This window comes from Oncorhynchus clarkii, chromosome 4, assembly GCF_045791955.1.
Source record: "Oncorhynchus clarkii lewisi isolate Uvic-CL-2024 chromosome 4, UVic_Ocla_1.0, whole genome shotgun sequence".
NCBI classification, from domain to species: domain Eukaryota; kingdom Metazoa; phylum Chordata; class Actinopteri; order Salmoniformes; family Salmonidae; genus Oncorhynchus; species Oncorhynchus clarkii.
In genome coordinates this window covers 3,562,442-3,581,704 of record NC_092150.1, presented here as the reverse complement: position 1 = coordinate 3,581,704, position 19,263 = coordinate 3,562,442, and the positions used below count along the sequence as shown (strand labels likewise).

Sequence of the window (19,263 nt, the reverse complement as noted above, 5' to 3'; positions counted from 1 at the left end):
TGAACATTTCTCCTTTTGCCAAGGTAATCCATCCACCTGACAGGTGTGGCCTATCAAGAAGCTGATTAAGCAGCGTGATCATTATACAGGTGCACCTTCTCCGGGGGACAATAAAAGGCCACTCTAAAATGTGCGATTTTGTCACACAACACAATGCCACAGATGTCTCAAGGTTTTGAGGGAGCGTGCAATTGGAATGCTGACTGCAGGAATGTCCACCAGAGCTGTTGCCAGGGAACTGAACATTCATTTCTCTACCATAAGCCTCCTCCAATGTCGTTTTAGAGAATTAGGCAGTACGTCAAAAACCTCCACATCCACAGACCACGTGTAACCACGCCAGTCCAGGACCTCCACATCCACAGACCACGTGTAACCACGCCAACCCAGGACCTCCACATCCACAGACCACGTGTAACCACGCCAACCCAGGACCGCCACATCCACAGACCACGTGTAACCACGCCAGTCCAGGACCTCCACATCCACAGACCACGTGTAACCACGCCAACCCAGGACCTCCACAACCGCAGACCACGTGTAACCACGCCAACCCAGGACCTCCACATCCACAGACCACGTGTAACCACGCCAACCCAGGACCGCCACATCCACAGACCACGTGTAACCACGCCAACCCAGGACCTCCACAACCACAGACCACGTGTAACCACGCCAGTCCAGGACCTCCACATCCACAGACCACGTGTAACCACGCCAACCCAGGACCTCCACAACCACAGACCACGTGTAACCACGCCAACCCAGGACCTCCACAACCACAGACCACGTGTAACCACGCCAACCCAGGACCTCCACAACCACAGACCACGTGTAACCACGCCAACCCAGGACCTCCACAACCACAGACCACGTGTAACCACGCCAACCCAGGACCGCCACATCCACAGACCACGTGTAACCATGCCAACCCAGGACCTCCACATCCACAGACCACGTGTAACCACGCCAACCCAGGACCTCCACATCCACAGACCACGTGTAACCACGCCAACCCAGGACCTCCACATCCACAGACCACGTGTAACCACGCCAACCCAGGACCTCCACATCCACAGACCACGTGTAACCACGCCAACCCAGGACCTCCACATCCACAGACCACGTGTAACCACGCCAGTCCAGGACCTCCACATCCACAGACCACGTGTAACCACGCCAACCCAGGACCGCCACATCCACAGACCACGTGTAACCACGCCAACCCAGGACCGCCACATCCACAGACCACGTGTAACCACGCCAGTCCAGGACCTCCACATCCACAGACCACGTGTAACCACGCCAACCCAGGACCTCCACATCCACAGACCACGTGTAACCACGCCAACCCAGGACCTCCACATCCACAGACCACGTGTAACCACGCCAACCCAGGACCTCCACATCCACAGACCACGTGTAACTACGCCAGTCCAGGACCTCCACATCCACAGACCACGTGTAACCACGCCAACCCAGGACCTCCACAACCACAGACCACGTGTAACCACGCCAGTCCAGGACCTCCACATCCACAGACCACGTGTAACCACGCCAACCCAGGACCTCCACATCCACAGACCACGTGTAACCACGCCAGTCCAGGACCTCCACATCCATAGACCACGTGTAACCACGCCAACCCAGGACCTCCACATCCACAGACCACGTGTAACCACGCCAGTCCAGGACCTCCACATCCACAGACCACGTGTAACCACGCCAACCCAGGACCTCCACATCCACAGACCACGTGTAACCACGCCAGTCCAGGACCTCCACATCCACAGACCACGTGTAACCACGCCAGTCCAGGACCTCCACATCCACAGACCACGTGTAACCACGCCAGTCCAAGACCTCCACATCCACAGACCACGTGTAACCACGCCAACCCAGGACCTCCACATCCACAGACCACGTGTAACCACGCCAACCCAGGACCTCCACATCCACAGACCACGTGTAACCACGCCAGTCCAAGACCTCCACATCCACAGACCACGTGTAACCACGCCAACCCAGGACCTCCACATCCACAGACCACGTGTAACCACGCCAGTCCAGGACCTCCACATCCACAGACCACGTGTAACCACGCCAACCCAGGACCTCCACATCCACAGACCACGTGTAACCACGCCAGTCCAGGACCTCCACATCCACAGACCACGTGTAACCACGCCAACCCAGGACCTCCACATCCACAGACCACGTGTAACCACACCAGTCCAGGACCTCCACATCCACAGACCACGTGTAACCACGCCAGTCCAGGACCTCCACATCCGGCTTCTTCACCTGCGGGATCGTTCTGAGACCAGCCACCCGGACAGTTAATATTTCTGTCTGTAATAAAGTCCGTTCCGTGTGGAAAAACTCATCCTGATTGGCTGGGCCTGGAACCCCAGTGGGTGGGCCTGGAACCCCAGTGGCTGGGCCTGGAACCCCAGTGGGTGGGCCTGGAACCCCAGTGGGTGGGCCTGGAACCCCAGTGGCTGGGCCTGGAACCCCAGTGGCTGGGCCTGGAACCCCAGTGGGTGGGCCTGGAACCCCAGTGGGTGGGCCTGGAACCCCAGTGGGTGGGCCTGGAACCCCAGTGGGTGGGCCTGGAACCCCAGTGGCTGGGCCTGGAACCCCAGTGGCTGGGCCTGGAACCCCAGTGGGTGGGCCTGGAACCCCAGTGGCTGGGCCTGGAACCCCAGTGGCTGGGCCTGGAACCCCAGTGGCTGGGCCTGGAACCCCAGTGGCTGGGCTTTTGCCCTCCCAGGCCCACCCACGGCTGCAGCCCAGTCAGGTGAAATCCAAAGATTAGGGCCAAATGAATTTCTTTCATTTGGACTGATTTCCTTATATGAACTGTAACTCAGTAAAATCTTTGACAATTTTTTTTTGCATTGTTGTGTCTATATTGTTTTTCAGTATTTTTCAAATTTTTGACGGAATGACAGTATTTCATGGTATTTGATGTTTCTGAATAACAAAAGTTGTAAACATGTTTTATAAGTAATGCGCGACAATAGAATGGTACGAAATGAATTCCAGGGTTTCATTAAAGAATGTAAGAGGAGTGATGCGCCCCCTTGTGGACTGGAGGAGCTAAACTATAATTCACAGACCTGAGAACAAAGAAGGAGGGGGGCAGTGTACCAAATGAACTCCAATGATCCAGAGAGGTGTCGATCTATACAGGGTCCTGGTCTGGACACAGCTCCATCTCTACTACTATATACAGGGTCCTGGTCTGGTCACAGCTCCATCTCTACTACTATATACAGGGTCCTGGTCTGGTCTGGTCACAGCTCCATCTCTACTACTATATACAGGGTCCTGGTCTGGTCACAGCTCCATCTCTACTACTATATACAGGGTCCTGGTCTGGTCACAGCTCCATCTCTACTACTCTATACAGGGTCCTGGTCTGGTCACAGCTCCATCTCTACTACTATATACAGGGTCCTGGTCTGGTCTGGTCACAGCTCCATCTCTACTACTATATACAGGGTCCTGGTCTGGTCACAGCTCCATCTCTACTACTATATACAGGGTCCTGGTCTGGTCACAGCTCCATCTCTACTACTATATACAGGGTCCTGGTCTGGTCACAGCTCCATCTCTACTACTATATACAGGGTCCTGGTCTGGTCACAGCTCCATCTCTACTACTATATACAGGGTCCTGGTCTGGTCACAGCTCCATCTCTACTACTATATACAGGGTCCTGGTCTGGACACAGCTCCATCTCTACTACTATATACAGGGTCCTGGTCTGGTCACAGCTCCATCTCTACTACTATATACAGGGTCCTGGTCTGGTCTGGTCACAGCTCCATCTCTACTACTATATACAGGGTCCTGGTCTGGTCACAGCTCCATCTCTACTACTATATACAGGGTCCTGGTCTGGTCTGGTCACAGCTCCATCTCTACTACTATATACAGGGTCCTGGTCTGGTCTGGTCACAGCTCCATCTCTACTACTATATACAGGGTCCTGGTCTGGTCACAGCTCCATCTCTACTACTATATACAGGGTCCTGGTCTGGTCTGGTCACAGCTCCATCTCTACTACTATATACAGGGTCCTGGTCTGGTCTCCATCTCTACTACTATATACAGGGTCCTGGTCTGGTCACAGCTCCATCTCTACTACTATATACAGGGTCCTGGTCTGGTCACAGCTCCATCTCTACTACTATATACAGGGTCCTGGTCTGGTCACAGCTCCATCTCTACTACTATATACAGGGTCCTGGTCTGGTCACAGCTCCATCTCTACTACTATATACAGGGTCCTGGTCTGGTCACAGCTCCATCTCTACTACTATATACAGGGTCCTGGTCTGGTCACAGCTCCATCTCTACTACTATATACAGGGTCCTGGTCTGGTCACAGCTCCATCTCTACTACTATATACAGGGTCCTGGTCTGGTCACAGCTCCATCTCTACTACTATATACAGGGTCCTGGTCTGGTCTGGTCACAGCTCCATCTCTACTACTATATACAGGGTCCTGGTCTGGTCACAGCTCCATCTCTACTACTATATACAGGGTCCTGGTCTGGTCACAGCTCCATCTCTACTACTATATACAGGGTCCTGGTCTGGTCACAGCTCCATCTCTACTACTATATACAGGGTCCTGGTCTGGTCACAGCTCCATCTCTACTACTATATACAGGGTCCTGGTCTGGTCACAGCTCCATCTCTACTACTATATACAGGGTCCAGGTCTGGTCACAGCTCCATCTCTACTACTATATACAGGGTCCTGGTCTGGTCTGGTCACAGCTCCATCTCTACTACTATATACAGGGTCCTGGTCTGGTCTGGTCACAGCTCCATCTCTACTACTATATACAGGGTCCTGGTCTGGTCACAGCTCCATCTCTACTACTATATACAGGGTCCTGGTCTGGTCTGGTCACAGCTCCATCTCTACTACTATATACAGGGTCCTGGTCTGGTCACAGCTCCATCTCTACTACTATATACAGGGTCCTGGTCTGGTCTGGTCACAGCTCCATCTCTACTACTATATACAGGGTCCTGGTCTGGTCTGGACACAGCTCCATCTCTACTACTATATACAGGGTCCTGGTCTGGTCACAGCTCCATCTCTACTACTATATACAGGGTCCTGGTCTGGTCTCCATCTCTACTACTATATACAGGGTCCTGGTCTGGTCACAGCTCCATCTCTACTACTATATACAGGGTCCTGGTCTGGTCACAGCTCCATCTCTACTACTATATACAGGGTCCTGGTCTGGTCTGGTCACAGCTCCATCTCTACTACTATATACAGGGTCCTGGTCTGGTCACTCCAGCTGGTCCACAGCTCCATCTCTACTACTATATACAGGGTCCTGGTCTGGTCTGGTCACAGCTCCATCTCTACTACTATATACAGGGTCCTGGTCTGGTCTGGTCAGCTCCATCTCTACTACTATATACAGGGTCCTGGTCTGGTCTGGTCACAGCTCCATCTCTACTACTATATACAGGGTCCTGGTCTGGTCTGGTCACAGCTCCATCTCTACTACTATATACAGGGTCCTGGTCTGGTCACAGCTCCATCTCTACTACTATATACAGGGTCCTGGTCTGGTCTGGTCACAGCTCCATCTCTACTACTATATACAGGGTCCTGGTCTGGTCACAGCTCCATCTCTACTACTATATACAGGGTCCTGGTCTGGTCTGGTCACAGCTCCATCTCTACTACTATATACAGGGTCCTGGTCTGGTCACAGCTCCATCTCTACTACTATATACAGGGTCCTGGTCTGGTCTGGTCACAGCTCCATCTCTACTACTATATACAGGGTCCTGGTCTGGTCACAGCTCCATCTCTACTACTATATACAGGGTCCTGGTCTGGTCTGGTCACAGCTCCATCTCTACTACTATATACAGGGTCCTGGTCTGGTCACAGCTCCATCTCTACTACTATATACAGGGTCCTGGTCTGGTCACAGCTCCATCTCTACTACTATATACAGGGTCCTGGTCTGGTCACAGCTCCATCTCTACTACTATATACAGGGTCCTGGTCTGGTCTCCATCTCTACTACTATATACAGGGTCCTGGTCTGGTCACAGCTCCATCTCTACTACTATATACAGGGTCCTGGTCTGGTCACAGCTCCATCTCTACTACTATATACAGGGTCCTGGTCTGGTCTGGTCACAGCTCCATCTCTACTACTATATACAGGGTCCTGGTCTGGTCACAGCTCCATCTCTACTACTATATACAGGGTCCTGGTCTGGTCACAGCTCCATCTCTACTACTATATACAGGGTCCTGGTCTGGTCTGGTCACAGCTCCATCTCTACTACTATATACAGGGTCCTGGTCTGGTCACAGCTCCATCTCTACTACTATATACAGGGTCCTGGTCTGGTCACAGCTCCATCTCTACTACTATATACAGGGTCCTGGTCTGGTCACAGCTCCATCTCTACTACTATATACAGGGTCCTGGTCTGGTCTGGTCACAGCTCCATCTCTACTACTATATACAGGGTCCTGGTCTGGTCACAGCTCCATCTCTACTACTATATACAGGGTCCTGGTCTGGTCACAGCTCCATCTCTACTACTATATACAGGGTCCTGGTCTGGTCACAGCTCCATCTCTACTACTATATACAGGGTCCTGGTCTGGTCACAGCTCCATCTCTACTACTATATACAGGGTCCTGGTCTGGTCACAGCTCCATCTCTACTACTATATACAGGGTCCTGGTCTGGTCACAGCTCCATCTCTACTACTATATACAGGGTCCTGGTCTGGTCACAGCTCCATCTCTACTACTATATACAGGGTCCTGGTCTGGTCACAGCTCCATCTCTACTACTATATACAGGGTCCTGGTCTGGTCACAGCTCCATCTCTACTACTATATACAGGGTCCTGGTCTGGTCTGGTCACAGCTCCATCTCTACTACTATATACAGGGTCCTGGTCTGGTCACAGCTCCATCTCTACTACTATATACAGGGTCCTGGTCTGGTCTGGTCACAGCTCCATCTCTACTACTATATACAGGGTCCTGGTCTGGTCACAGCTCCATCTCTACTACTATATACAGGGTCCTGGTCTGGTCACAGCTCCATCTCTACTACTATATACAGGGTCCTGGTCTGGTCACAGCTCCATCTCTACTACTATATACAGGGTCCTGGTCTGGTCACAGCTCCATCTCTACTACTATATACAGGGTCCTGGTCTGGTCTGGTCACAGCTCCATCTCTACTACTATATACAGGGTCCTGGTCTGGTCACAGCTCCATCTCTACTACTATATACAGGGTCCTGGTCTGGTCTGGTCACAGCTCCATCTCTACTACTATATACAGGGTCCTGGTCTGGTCTGGTCACAGCTCCATCTCTACTACTATATACAGGGTCCTGGTCTGGTCACAGCTCCATCTCTACTACTATATACAGGGTCCTGGTCTGGTCTGGTCACAGCTCCATCTCTACTACTATATACAGGGTCCTGGTCTGGTCACAGCTCCATCTCTACTACTATATACAGGGTCCTGGTCTGGTCTGGTCACAGCTCCATCTCTACTACTATATACAGGGTCCTGGTCTGGTCTGGTCACAGCTCCATCTCTACTACTATATACAGGGTCCTGGTCTGGTCACAGCTCCATCTCTACTACTATATACAGGGTCCTGGTCTGGTCTGGTCACAGCTCCATCTCTACTACTATATACAGGGTCCTGGTCTGGTCACAGCTCCATCTCTACTACTATATACAGGGTCCTGGTCTGGTCTGGTCACAGCTCCATCTCTACTACTATATACAGGGTCCTGGTCTGGTCACAGCTCCATCTCTACTACTATATACAGGGTCCTGGTCTGGTCTGGTCACAGCTCCATCTCTACTACTATATACAGGGTCCTGGTCTGGTCACAGCTCCATCTCTACTACTATATACAGGGTCCTGGTCTGGTCACAGCTCCATCTCTACTACTATATACAGGGTCCTGGTCTGGTCTGGTCACAGCTCCATCTCTACTACTATATACAGGGTCCTGGTCTGGTCTGGTCACAGCTCCATCTCTACTACTATATACAGGGTCCTGGTCTGGTCTGGTCACAGCTCCATCTCTACTACTATATACAGGGTCCTGGTCTGGTCTGGTCACAGCTCCATCTCTACTACTATATACAGGGTCCTGGTCTGGTCACAGCTCCATCTCTACTACTATATACAGGGTCCTGGTCTGGTCACAGCTCCATCTCTACTACTATATACAGGGTCCTGGTCTGGTCACAGCTCCATCTCTACTACTATATACAGGGTCCTGGTCTGGTCACAGCTCCATCTCTACTACTATATACAGGGTCCTGGTCTGGTCTGGTCACAGCTCCATCTCTACTACTATATACAGGGTCCTGGTCTGGTCACAGCTCCATCTCTACTACTATATACAGGGTCCTGGTCTGGTCACAGCTCCATCTCTACTACTATATACAGGGTCCTGGTCTGGTCACAGCTCCATCTCTACTACTATATACAGGGTCCTGGTCTGGTCACAGCTCCATCTCTACTACTATATACAGGGTCCTGGTCTGGTCACAGCTCCATCTCTACTACTATATACAGGGTCCTGGTCTGGTCACAGCTCCATCTCTACTACTATATACAGGGTCCTGGTCTGGTCTGGTCACAGCTCCATCTCTACTACTATATACAGGGTCCTGGTCTGGTCACAGCTCCATCTCTACTACTATATACAGGGTCCTGGTCTGGTCTGGTCACAGCTCCATCTCTACTACTATATACAGGGTCCTGGTCTGGTCTGGTCACAGCTCCATCTCTACTACTATATACAGGGTCCTGGTCTGGTCACAGCTCCATCTCTACTACTATATACAGGGTCCTGGTCTGGTCACAGCTCCATCTCTACTACTATATACAGGGTCCTGGTCTGGTCACAGCTCCATCTCTACTACTATATACAGGGTCCTGGTCTGGTCACAGCTCCATCTCTACTACTATATACAGGGTCCTCTGGTCTGGTCACAGCTCCATCTCTACTACTATATACAGGGTCCTGGTCTGGTCTGGTCACAGCTCCATCTCTACTACTATATACAGGGTCCTGGTCTGGTCTGGTCACAGCTCCATCTCTACTACTATATACAGGGTCCTGGTCACAGCTCCATCTCTACTACTATATACAGGGTCCTGGTCTGGTCACAGCTCCATCTCTACTACTATATACAGGGTCCTGGTCTGGTCTGGTCACAGCTCCATCTCTACTACTATATACAGGGTCCTGGTCTGGTCACAGCTCCATCTCTACTACTATATACAGGGTCCTGGTCTGGTCTGGTCACAGCTCCATCTCTACTACTATATACAGGGTCCTGGTCTGGTCTGGTCACAGCTCCATCTCTACTACTATATACAGGGTCCTGGTCTGGTCACAGCTCCATCTCTACTACTATATACAGGGTCCTGGTCTGGTCTGGTCACAGCTCCATCTCTACTACTATATACAGGGTCCTGGTCTGGTCACAGCTCCATCTCTACTACTATATACAGGGTCCTGGTCTGGTCACAGCTCCATCTCTACTACTATATACAGGGTCCTGGTCTGGTCACAGCTCCATCTCTACTACTATATACAGGGTCCTGGTCTGGTCTGGTCACAGCTCCATCTCTACTACTATATACAGGGTCCTGGTCTGGTCACAGCTCCATCTCTACTACTATATACAGGGTCCTGGTCTGGTCACAGCTCCATCTCTACTACTATATACAGGGTCCTGGTCTGGTCTGGTCACAGCTCCATCTCTACTACTATATACAGGGTCCTGGTCTGGTCTGGTCATAGCTCCATCTCTACTACTATATACAGGGTCCTGGTCTGGTCTGGTCACAGCTCCATCTCTACTACTATATACAGGGTCCTGGTCTGGTCTGGTCACAGCTCCATCTCTACTACTATATACAGGGTCCTGGTCTGGTCACAGCTCCATCTCTACTACTATATACAGGGTCCTGGTCTGGTCTGGTCACAGCTCCATCTCTACTACTATATACAGGGTCCTGGTCTGGTCTGGTCATAGCTCCATCTCTACTACTATATACAGGGTCCTGGTCTGGTCTGGTCACAGCTCCATCTCTACTACTATATACAGGGTCCTGGTCTGGTCTGGTCACAGCTCCATCTCTACTACTATATACAGGGTCCTGGTCTGGTCACAGCTCCATCTCTACTACTATATACAGGGTCCTGGTCTGGTCTGGTCACAGCTCCATCTCTACTACTATATACAGGGTCCTGGTCTGGTCTGGTCATAGCTCCATCTCTACTACTATATACAGGGTCCTGGTCTGGTCACAGCTCCATCTCTACTACTATATACAGGGTCCTGGTCTGGTCTGGTCACAGCTCCATCTCTACTACTATATACAGGGTCCTGGTCTGGTCTGGTCATAGCTCCATCTCTACTACTATATACAGGGTCCTGGTCTGGTCTGGTCACAGCTCCATCTCTACTACTATATACAGGGTCCTGGTCTGGTCACAGCTCCATCTCTACTACTATATACAGGGTCCTGGTCTGGTCACAGCTCCATCTCTACTACTATATACAGGGTCCTGGTCTGGTCACAGCTCCATCTCTACTACTATATACAGGGTCCTGGTCTGGTCTGGTCACAGCTCCATCTCTACTACTATATACAGGGTCCTGGTCTGGTCACAGCTCCATCTCTACTACTATATACAGGGTCCTGGTCTGGTCTGGTCACAGCTCCATCTCTACTACTATATACAGGGTCCTGGTCTGGTCACAGCTCCATCTCTACTACTATATACAGGGTCCTGGTCTGGTCACAGCTCCATCTCTACTACTATATACAGGGTCCTGGTCTGGTCACAGCTCCATCTCTACTACTATATACAGGGTCCTGGTCTGGTCACAGCTCCATCTCTACTACTATATACAGGGTCCTGGTCTGGTCTGGTCACAGCTCCATCTCTACTACTATATACAGGGTCCTGGTCTGGTCACAGCTCCATCTCTACTACTATATACAGGGTCCTGGTCTGGTCACAGCTCCATCTCTACTACTATATACAGGGTCCTGGTCTGGTCACAGCTCCATCTCTACTACTATATACAGGGTCCTGGTCTGGTCTGGTCACAGCTCCATCTCTACTACTATATACAGGGTCCTGGTCTGGTCACAGCTCCATCTCTACTACTATATACAGGGTCCTGGTCTGGTCACAGCTCCATCTCTACTACTATATACAGGGTCCTGGTCTGGTCACAGCTCCATCTCTACTACTATATACAGGGTCCTGGTCTGGTCTGGTCACAGCTCCATCTCTACTACTATATACAGGGTCCTGGTCTGGTCACAGCTCCATCTCTACTACTATATACAGGGTCCTGGTCTGGTCACAGCTCCATCTCTACTACTATATACAGGGTCCTGGTCTGGTCACAGCTCCATCTCTACTACTATATACAGGGTCCTGGTCTGGTCACAGCTCCATCTCTACTACTATATACAGGGTCCTGGTCTGGTCTGGTCACAGCTCCATCTCTACTACTATATACAGGGTCCTGGTCTGGTCACAGCTCCATCTCTACTACTATATACAGGGTCCTGGTCTGGTCACAGCTCCATCTCTACTACTATATACAGGGTCCTGGTCTGGTCACAGCTCCATCTCTACTACTATATACAGGGTCCTGGTCTGGTCTGGTCACAGCTCCATCTCTACTACTATATACAGGGTCCTGGTCTGGTCTGGTCACAGCTCCATCTCTACTACTATATACAGGGTCCTGGTCTGGTCACAGCTCCATCTCTACTACTATATACAGGGTCCTGGTCTGGTCACAGCTCCATCTCTACTACTATATAAAGGGTCCACGTGTTCCTCTCTGTTCAGTGCTCCAGTAGAAATGTCATTTTCTACGGGGGGGGGGGGGGGGGTTAGATTATATCGTAATTACATTTCAGGAAAAGGTCAGGCTGGAAAAAGATCACGACAAAATAAAAGAAAATATATAAATATAAATCTTTTTATAAAGATCTTCACCGTCCTGAGAGAGGGAGAGATCCAAGGAGAGGACAGAACATGTTTTATTTTTTTAAATTTAACCTTTATTTAACCAGGCAAGAACAAATTCTTATTTACAAATGACGGCCTACTCCCCCCACCCCCCCGGCCAAACTCGGACGATGCTGGGCAACTTGTGCGCCGCCCTTATTGGACTCCCAATCACGGCCCGGATGTGACGCAGTCTGCGATTCGAACCAGGGACTGTGGTGATGCCTCTTGCACTGAGACGCGGTGCCTTAGACCTCTGCGCCACTCGGGAGCCCAAATACATGCAGAGAGAACCATCACACAGGCAGAACCAGAGAGAGTGAATCTGGACACCAGAAAACAAAGGCCTTTTATTCCGCCGTCATGTACACCAGCTAAACTACTATGTACATTTGACTTAACACAGTCAAACTGAACCTCGAACCTCTCTCCTCTGTACCCTCTCTGTGCCGCCGAGACACATAAAACAAATAGTGATTGAAAAACAATATTTTTCTTCTTCTCTTACTTCCTCTGGAGCTTCCGTAACTCCCTCAGCTAGTGTAGTTCCTTAGTCCTGACGAGGGAGGGCTGGCAGAGCCAATACCAGTCTGGTCACGTTTGGCCAAACTCAGCCCCGGCCCGGCCCTCCTGCCCAGGTCAGCGAAGCTGTGGGCCAGCAGACTCCAGAACGCCAACATCACATCCAGGATGTCTGTCTCTGTGAGGGAGGAAGGAGGTCCTCTACTCCACCATAATCCCATTTGAGGTCCTCTACTCCACCATAATCCCATTTGAGGTTCTCCAATCCACCATAATCCCATTTGAGGTTCTCCAATCCACCATAATCCCATTTGAGGTCCTCCACTCCACCATAATCCCATCTGAGGTCCTCTACTCCACCATAATCCCATCTGAGGTTCTCCAATCCACCATAATCCCATTTGAGGTCCTCCACTCCACCATAATCCCATTTGAGGTTCTCCAATCCACCATAATCCCATCTGAGGTTCTCCAATCCACCATAATCCCATTTGAGGTGCTCTACTCCACCATAATCCCATCTGAGGTTCTCCAATCCACCATAATCCCATTTGAGGTGCTCTACTCCACCATAATCCCATCTGAGGTTCTCCAATCCACCATAATCCCATCTGAGGTCCTCCACTCCACCACAATCCCATCTGTCCGTCCGTCTGTGTGTCTGTCTCTAGTAGATGACCTCGTAGACAGTAGCCTTCTTGTCCCCGGAGCCTGTGACGATGTACTTGTCGTCTGCTGAGATGTCACAGCTCAGGACTGACGAAGACTCCTTCGACTGTATGGGGGGGGGAGATACAACACATATTTAGTCACTTTCACTCTCTCAGACCAACGTTTAAAGTGGACAGAGGACAGCAGACCACAATGCTATATGTCGTGACATAGACTTGACAGCAGACCACAATGCTATATGTCGTGACATAGATTTGACAGCAGACCACAATGCCATATGTCGTGACATAGATTTGACAGCAGACCACAATGCCATATGTCGTGACATAGACTTGACAGCTGCCTAGACCTATTTCTCTCTCAAGCCTTATTTGTGTTTAAATACATGGGAAAATGTTTCAATTGGGGGAAAAGGACGACTGACTAAACCCAGCCAGGGCCACGTTTCCCAAAAGCGCCTTGAGGCTAAATTCATCTTTAGAACTGTTGGATTCTGGGTGAAACTTGGAAAAGTGTTATACTCAGAAGCATTGTATATAAATGAGTGATAGAGACTGGTTGGTACATCAGTAATACTATAGTATCTGAGGGGTGATAGAGACTGGTTGGTACATCAGTAATACTATAGTATCTGAGGGGTGATAGAGACTGGTTGGTACATCAGTAATACTATAGTATCTGAGGGGTGATAGAGACTGGTTGGTACATCAGTAATACTATAGTATCTGAGGGGTGATAGAGACTGGTTGGTACATCAGTAATACTATAGTATCTGAGGGGTGATAGAGACTGGTTGGTACATCAGTAATACTACAGTATCTGAGGGGTGATAGAGACTGGTTGTAGTAATACTATAGTATCTGAGGGGTGATAGAGACTGGTTGGTACATCAGTAATACTATAGTATCTGAGGGGTGATAGAGACTGGTTGGTACATCAGTAATACTATAGTATCTGAGGGGTGATAGAGACTGGTTGGTACATCAGTAATACTATAGTATCTGAGGGGTGATAGAGACTGGTTGGTACATCAGTAATACTATAGTATCTGAGGGGTGATAGAGACTGGTTGGTACATCAGTAATACTATAGTATCTGAGGGGTGATAGAGACTGGTTGGTACATCAGTAATACTATAGTATCTGAGGGGTGATAGAGACTGGTTGGTACATCAGTAATACTATAGTATCTGAGGGGTGATAGAGACTGGTTGGTACATCAGTAATACTATAGTATCTGAGGGGTGATAGAGACTGGTTGGTACATCAGTAATACTATAGTATCTGAGGGGTGATAGAGACTGGTTGGTACATCAGTAATACTATAGTATCTGAGGGGTGATAGAGACTGGTTGGTACATCAGTAATACTATAGTATCTGAGGGGTGATAGAGACTGGTTGGTACATCAGTAATACTATAGTATCTGAGGTGTGATAGAGACTGGGTGGTACATCAGTAATACTATAGTATCTGAGGGGGGATAGAGACTGGTTGGTACATCAGTAATACTATAGTATCTGAGGGGTGATAGAGACTGGGTGGTACATCAGTAATACTATAGTATCTGAGGGGGGATAGAGACTGGGTGGTACATCAGTAATACTATAGTATCTGAGGGGTGATAGAGACTGGGTGGTACATCAGTAATACTATAGTATCTGAGGGGTGATAGAGACTGGGTGGTACATCAGTAATACTATAGTATCTGAGGGGTGATAGAGACTGGGTGGTACATCAGTAATACTATAGTATCTGAGGGGTGATAGAGACTGGGTGGTACATCAGTAATACTATAGTATCTGAGGGGTGATAGAGACTGGTTGGTACATCAGTAATACTATAGTATCTGAGGGGGGATAGAGACTGGGTGGTACATCAGTAATACTTTAGTATCTGAGGGGTGATAGAGACTGGTTGTAGTAATACTATAGTATCTGAGGGGTGATAGAGACTGGTTGGTACATCAGTAATACTATAGTATCTGAGGGGTGATAGAGAATGGCTGGTACATCAGTAATACTATAGTATCTGAGGGGTGATAGAGACTGGTTGTAGTAATACTATAGTATCTGAGGGGTGATAGAGAATGGCTGGTACATCAGTAATACTATAGTATCTGAGGGGTGATAGAGACTGGTTGGTACATCAGTAATACTATAGTATCTGAGGGGGGATAGAGAATGGTTGGTACATCAGTAATACTATAGTATCTGAGGGGTGATAGAGACTGGTTGTAGTAATACTATAGTATCTGAGGGGTGATAGAGAATGGCTGGTACATCAGTAATACTATAGTATCTGAGGGGTGATAGAGACTGGTTGGTACATCAGTAATACTATAGTATCTGAGGGGTGATAGAGACTGGTTGGTACATCAGTAATACTATAGTATCTGAGGGGTGATAGAGACTGGTTGGTACATCAGTAATACTATAGTATCTGAGGGGTGATAGAGACTGGTTGGTACATCAGTAATACTATAGTATCTGAGGGGTGATAGAGACTGGTTGGTACATCAGTAATACTATAGTATCTGAGGGGTGATAGAGACTGGTTGTAGTAATACTATAGTATCTGAGGGGTGATAGAGACTGGTTGGTACATCAGTAATACTATAGTATCTGAGGGGTGATAGAGACTGGTTGGTACATCAGAAGTTAACGGTTCTCTGTAGGAGACAGAGATGGCTGTGGAATGTGCTGGATGGACGGGAGGAAGTCACAGGACTGCTAGAGGGGATACGGGTGGAGATCCATGGAGTAGGCGAAGGAGGAGTTGAGGTTAGGGTCAGATCTCCATTCAGGGAGAAACAAGGGGTTTGTTAACCCCATCACTTCGTCTTCCTGTCGAGCCATAAAACGTTGAAGAATTGGAGAGAAGGAGGAGTATATATACTGGTCTGAAGGCCGCTGTATCGACCCTCTGGGCAGAATTAAACCTGGTTCATCTTTCAGAAATGTCCGCTGATTGTTTTACTCTGAGAATTAGAACCAAACAGAACCATCGTAGGAGCATTGTTTAATCTACGAGCTGTTTCCCCAAAACCAACCGGGCCCTGACTAGTTTGTTTTTGGCCTGATGCAAAAAAAGATATATTAAAAATAAAAATAAATAAATAAACACAGACAGACAGACAGACAGACAGACAGACAGACACACATACACACACACACACACACACACACACACACACCTTGTCCTGTGCTCTAGTGTATTGATCAGTATACATACCTGGAATATACTGGCTCCATATGGAGTCCTCCAGGCATTCAGCAGGTTGTCCTTCCCTGTAGACACAAACCATTTACCTGGAGGGTGGAGGAGAGGAGGGAGGAAGGGATGGAAGGAGAGGGAGAAGGGTGAGGGAGGTAGAGATGGAGGCAGAGGGGTGAGGGAGGGAGAGATAGAGGGAGAAGGAGAGAGGGGTGAGGGAGGTAGAAACGGAGGGAGAGAGAGAGGGAGGGAGATAGAGACGGAGGGAGAAGGAGAGAGAGAGGGGTGTGGGAGGTAGAGACGGAGGGAGAGGGAGAGAGAGAGGGGTGTGGGAGGTAGAGACGGAGGGAAAGGGAGAAGGAGAGAGGAGAGGGGAGGGAGGTAGAGACGGAGGGAGAAGGAGAGAGAGAGAGGGGTGAGCGAGGTAGAGATGGAGGGAAAGGGAGAAGGAGAGAGAAGGAGAGAGAGAGGGAGATGAGGAAGGAGAGAAGGAGAGAGAGAAGGAGAGAGAGAGGGATGAGGGAGAAAGGGAGAGATCAGGCCATGGAAATAGCAACTGATGGAACAGTCACACCTTCACAATGCAGATAACAAGGTGGATAAGGACACACTAAGCCAAGTCGCCCCCAACCTGGACTGGTATTTTCTCCTCCATCGTCCTTTTCAGCAACGTACCAGCCACTATGTAACCAGGTCAGCTCAGTACAACTTGGCAAAGTAGTGTGTGTTTTCAGTCAGGGCCGTTTGTACTGTGGTGTGTGTGTGTGTGTGTTCTTACCGCAGTTAGCGAACTTGAGGGAGAGGACACAGCTCTCGTGGAGATGTAGCTGGTATTTGTCAGGCTTGGTGTGGTGAAGGACCTCTACATTACTGCTCTCCATCCCTACAGCCAACCATTCCCCTGTTGGACAGTATCCTAGAGAGAAGATCTGGAGGGAGGATTGGTCTCTATTAATACATTCCCCTGTCGGACAGTATCCTAGAGAGAAGATCTGGAGGGGGGGATTGGTCTCTATTAATACATTCACCTGTCAGACAGTATCCTAGAGAGAAGATCTGGAGGGAGGACTGGTCTCTATTAATACATTCCCCTGTCAGACAGTATCCTAGAGAGAAGATCTGGAGGGAGGACTGGTCTCTATTAATACATTCCCCTGTCAGACAGTTTCCTAGAGAGAAGATCTGGAGGGAGGACTGGTCTCTATTAATACATTCCCCTGTCAGACAGTATCCTAGAGAGAAGATCAGGAGGGAGGATTCATTAATACAATCCCCTGTCAGACAGTATCCTAGAGAGAAGATCTGGAGGGAGGACTCAAAGGCACAACAGCAGTAGGTAGACACTGGGATTTTGATACCAGTGTGTGTGTGTGTGTGTGTGAGAGAGCGTACCTGTGAGGTGAAGTCGTGCTGCTGTAGTTGTCGTCCCTCTCTCAGGTCCCAGGAGCGTACCGTGTTATCCAGACCTCCTGTCCACAGCTTGGTCCCATCGTGAGAGATATCTATACAGCTGGCCCCGTCCGTATGGCCCTGGAACTGTCTGTGAGAAACCACAAAGGTTTTTTTTATTTTTTTTTATACAAAGCACGTCCTTATAAACCATGTATGTACAGATTATGTCCTTACAGACCGTGTCCTAAGGTAGTCAACAAAAATGTCCAACAAAACAAAAAAATCTCTTACAAACCTCATGGTGGGACAAGATGGCGCCGTCCTGTTTCTAGCTCTTTGCAAACTTTGCAGTATTTTTTTTCCCAGAACGTTTCTTGTATTATACACCTGGAAATAACTTTTGGATATAAGATCAGAGATCACGCACCAAAAATTAGAGATGGATCCTTTGCCTGAACTTCCCGAAGCAGCTCTACTCAGCCTCTCAAAACGCAGACGCCAGAGAAGAGGTGCTTGTCGGGACGCCACTCTCTCCCTCGACGAACTCATAAACAATCTGGCTGGACAATCGGCGAGCTGCCCGCGGGCGTTCAGAAAGGGTCCACCTCCTGGCCCTCCTGCTCCCATACCTATGGAGTTAGGGGGGGGCGCATCGAGGAAGAGTGGGGCCCTAGTCACCGCCGCAGAGTATATTACTCACTACATTCAGTCTCTGGACAATAAAGTACACACGCTCAGGGCGAGGATATCCTTCCAGAGAGACAGGGACTGTAAACATGCTATTTTCAGGTCTCTCCAGAGATGTTTGGTCGGGCATTGGCTGGGCTACTATTATATATTACTCAAGAACATTCAGAAACTTGTCCCGAAGCCACTCGTGTGTTGTCTTGGCTGTGTGCTTAGGGTCGTTGTCCTGTTGGAAGGTGAACCTTCACCCCAGTCTGAGGTCATGAGAACTCTGGAGCAGGTTTTCATCAAAGATCTGTCTGTACTTTGCTCTGTTCATCTTTCCCTCGATCCTGACCAGTCTCCCAGTCCCTGACGCTGAAAAACATCCCCACAGCATGATGCTGCCACCACCATGCTTCACCGTAGGGATGGTGCCAGGTTTCCTCCAGACATGACGTTTGGCATTCAGGCCAAAGATTTCAATCTTGGTTTCATCAGACCAGATAATCTTGTTTCTCATCGTCTGAGAGCCTTTAGGTGCCTTTTGGCAAACTCCAAGCAGACTGTCATCTGCCTTTGACTGAGGAGTAGCTTCCGTCTGGCCACTCTAACCATGAAGACCTGATTGGTGGAGTGCTGCAGAGATGATTATCCTTCTGAATGGTTCTCCCATCTCCA

The 19,263-nt window shown here is 49.3% G+C and overlaps 1 protein-coding gene across 1 annotated transcript in view; it reads right to left on the bottom strand.

The window, feature by feature from the left end:
• Nucleotides 1–12,146: 12,146 nt before the first annotated feature.
• LOC139406299 (TLE family member 3, transcriptional corepressor a) overlaps nt 12,147–19,263 on the bottom strand; it is a 105,061-nt gene continuing 97,944 nt past the window's right edge. The window contains exons 16-19 of the mRNA XM_071148763.1: nt 17,917–18,064; nt 17,303–17,453; nt 16,543–16,619; nt 12,147–13,413 (exon numbers count right to left, since the gene is read on the bottom strand). Coding sequence (XP_071004864.1) covers nt 13,306–13,413; nt 16,543–16,619; nt 17,303–17,453; nt 17,917–18,064 — 484 coding nt within the window. The 3' untranslated portion in view covers nt 12,147–13,305. The remainder of the gene's footprint in view (nt 13,414–16,542; nt 16,620–17,302; nt 17,454–17,916; nt 18,065–19,263) is intronic.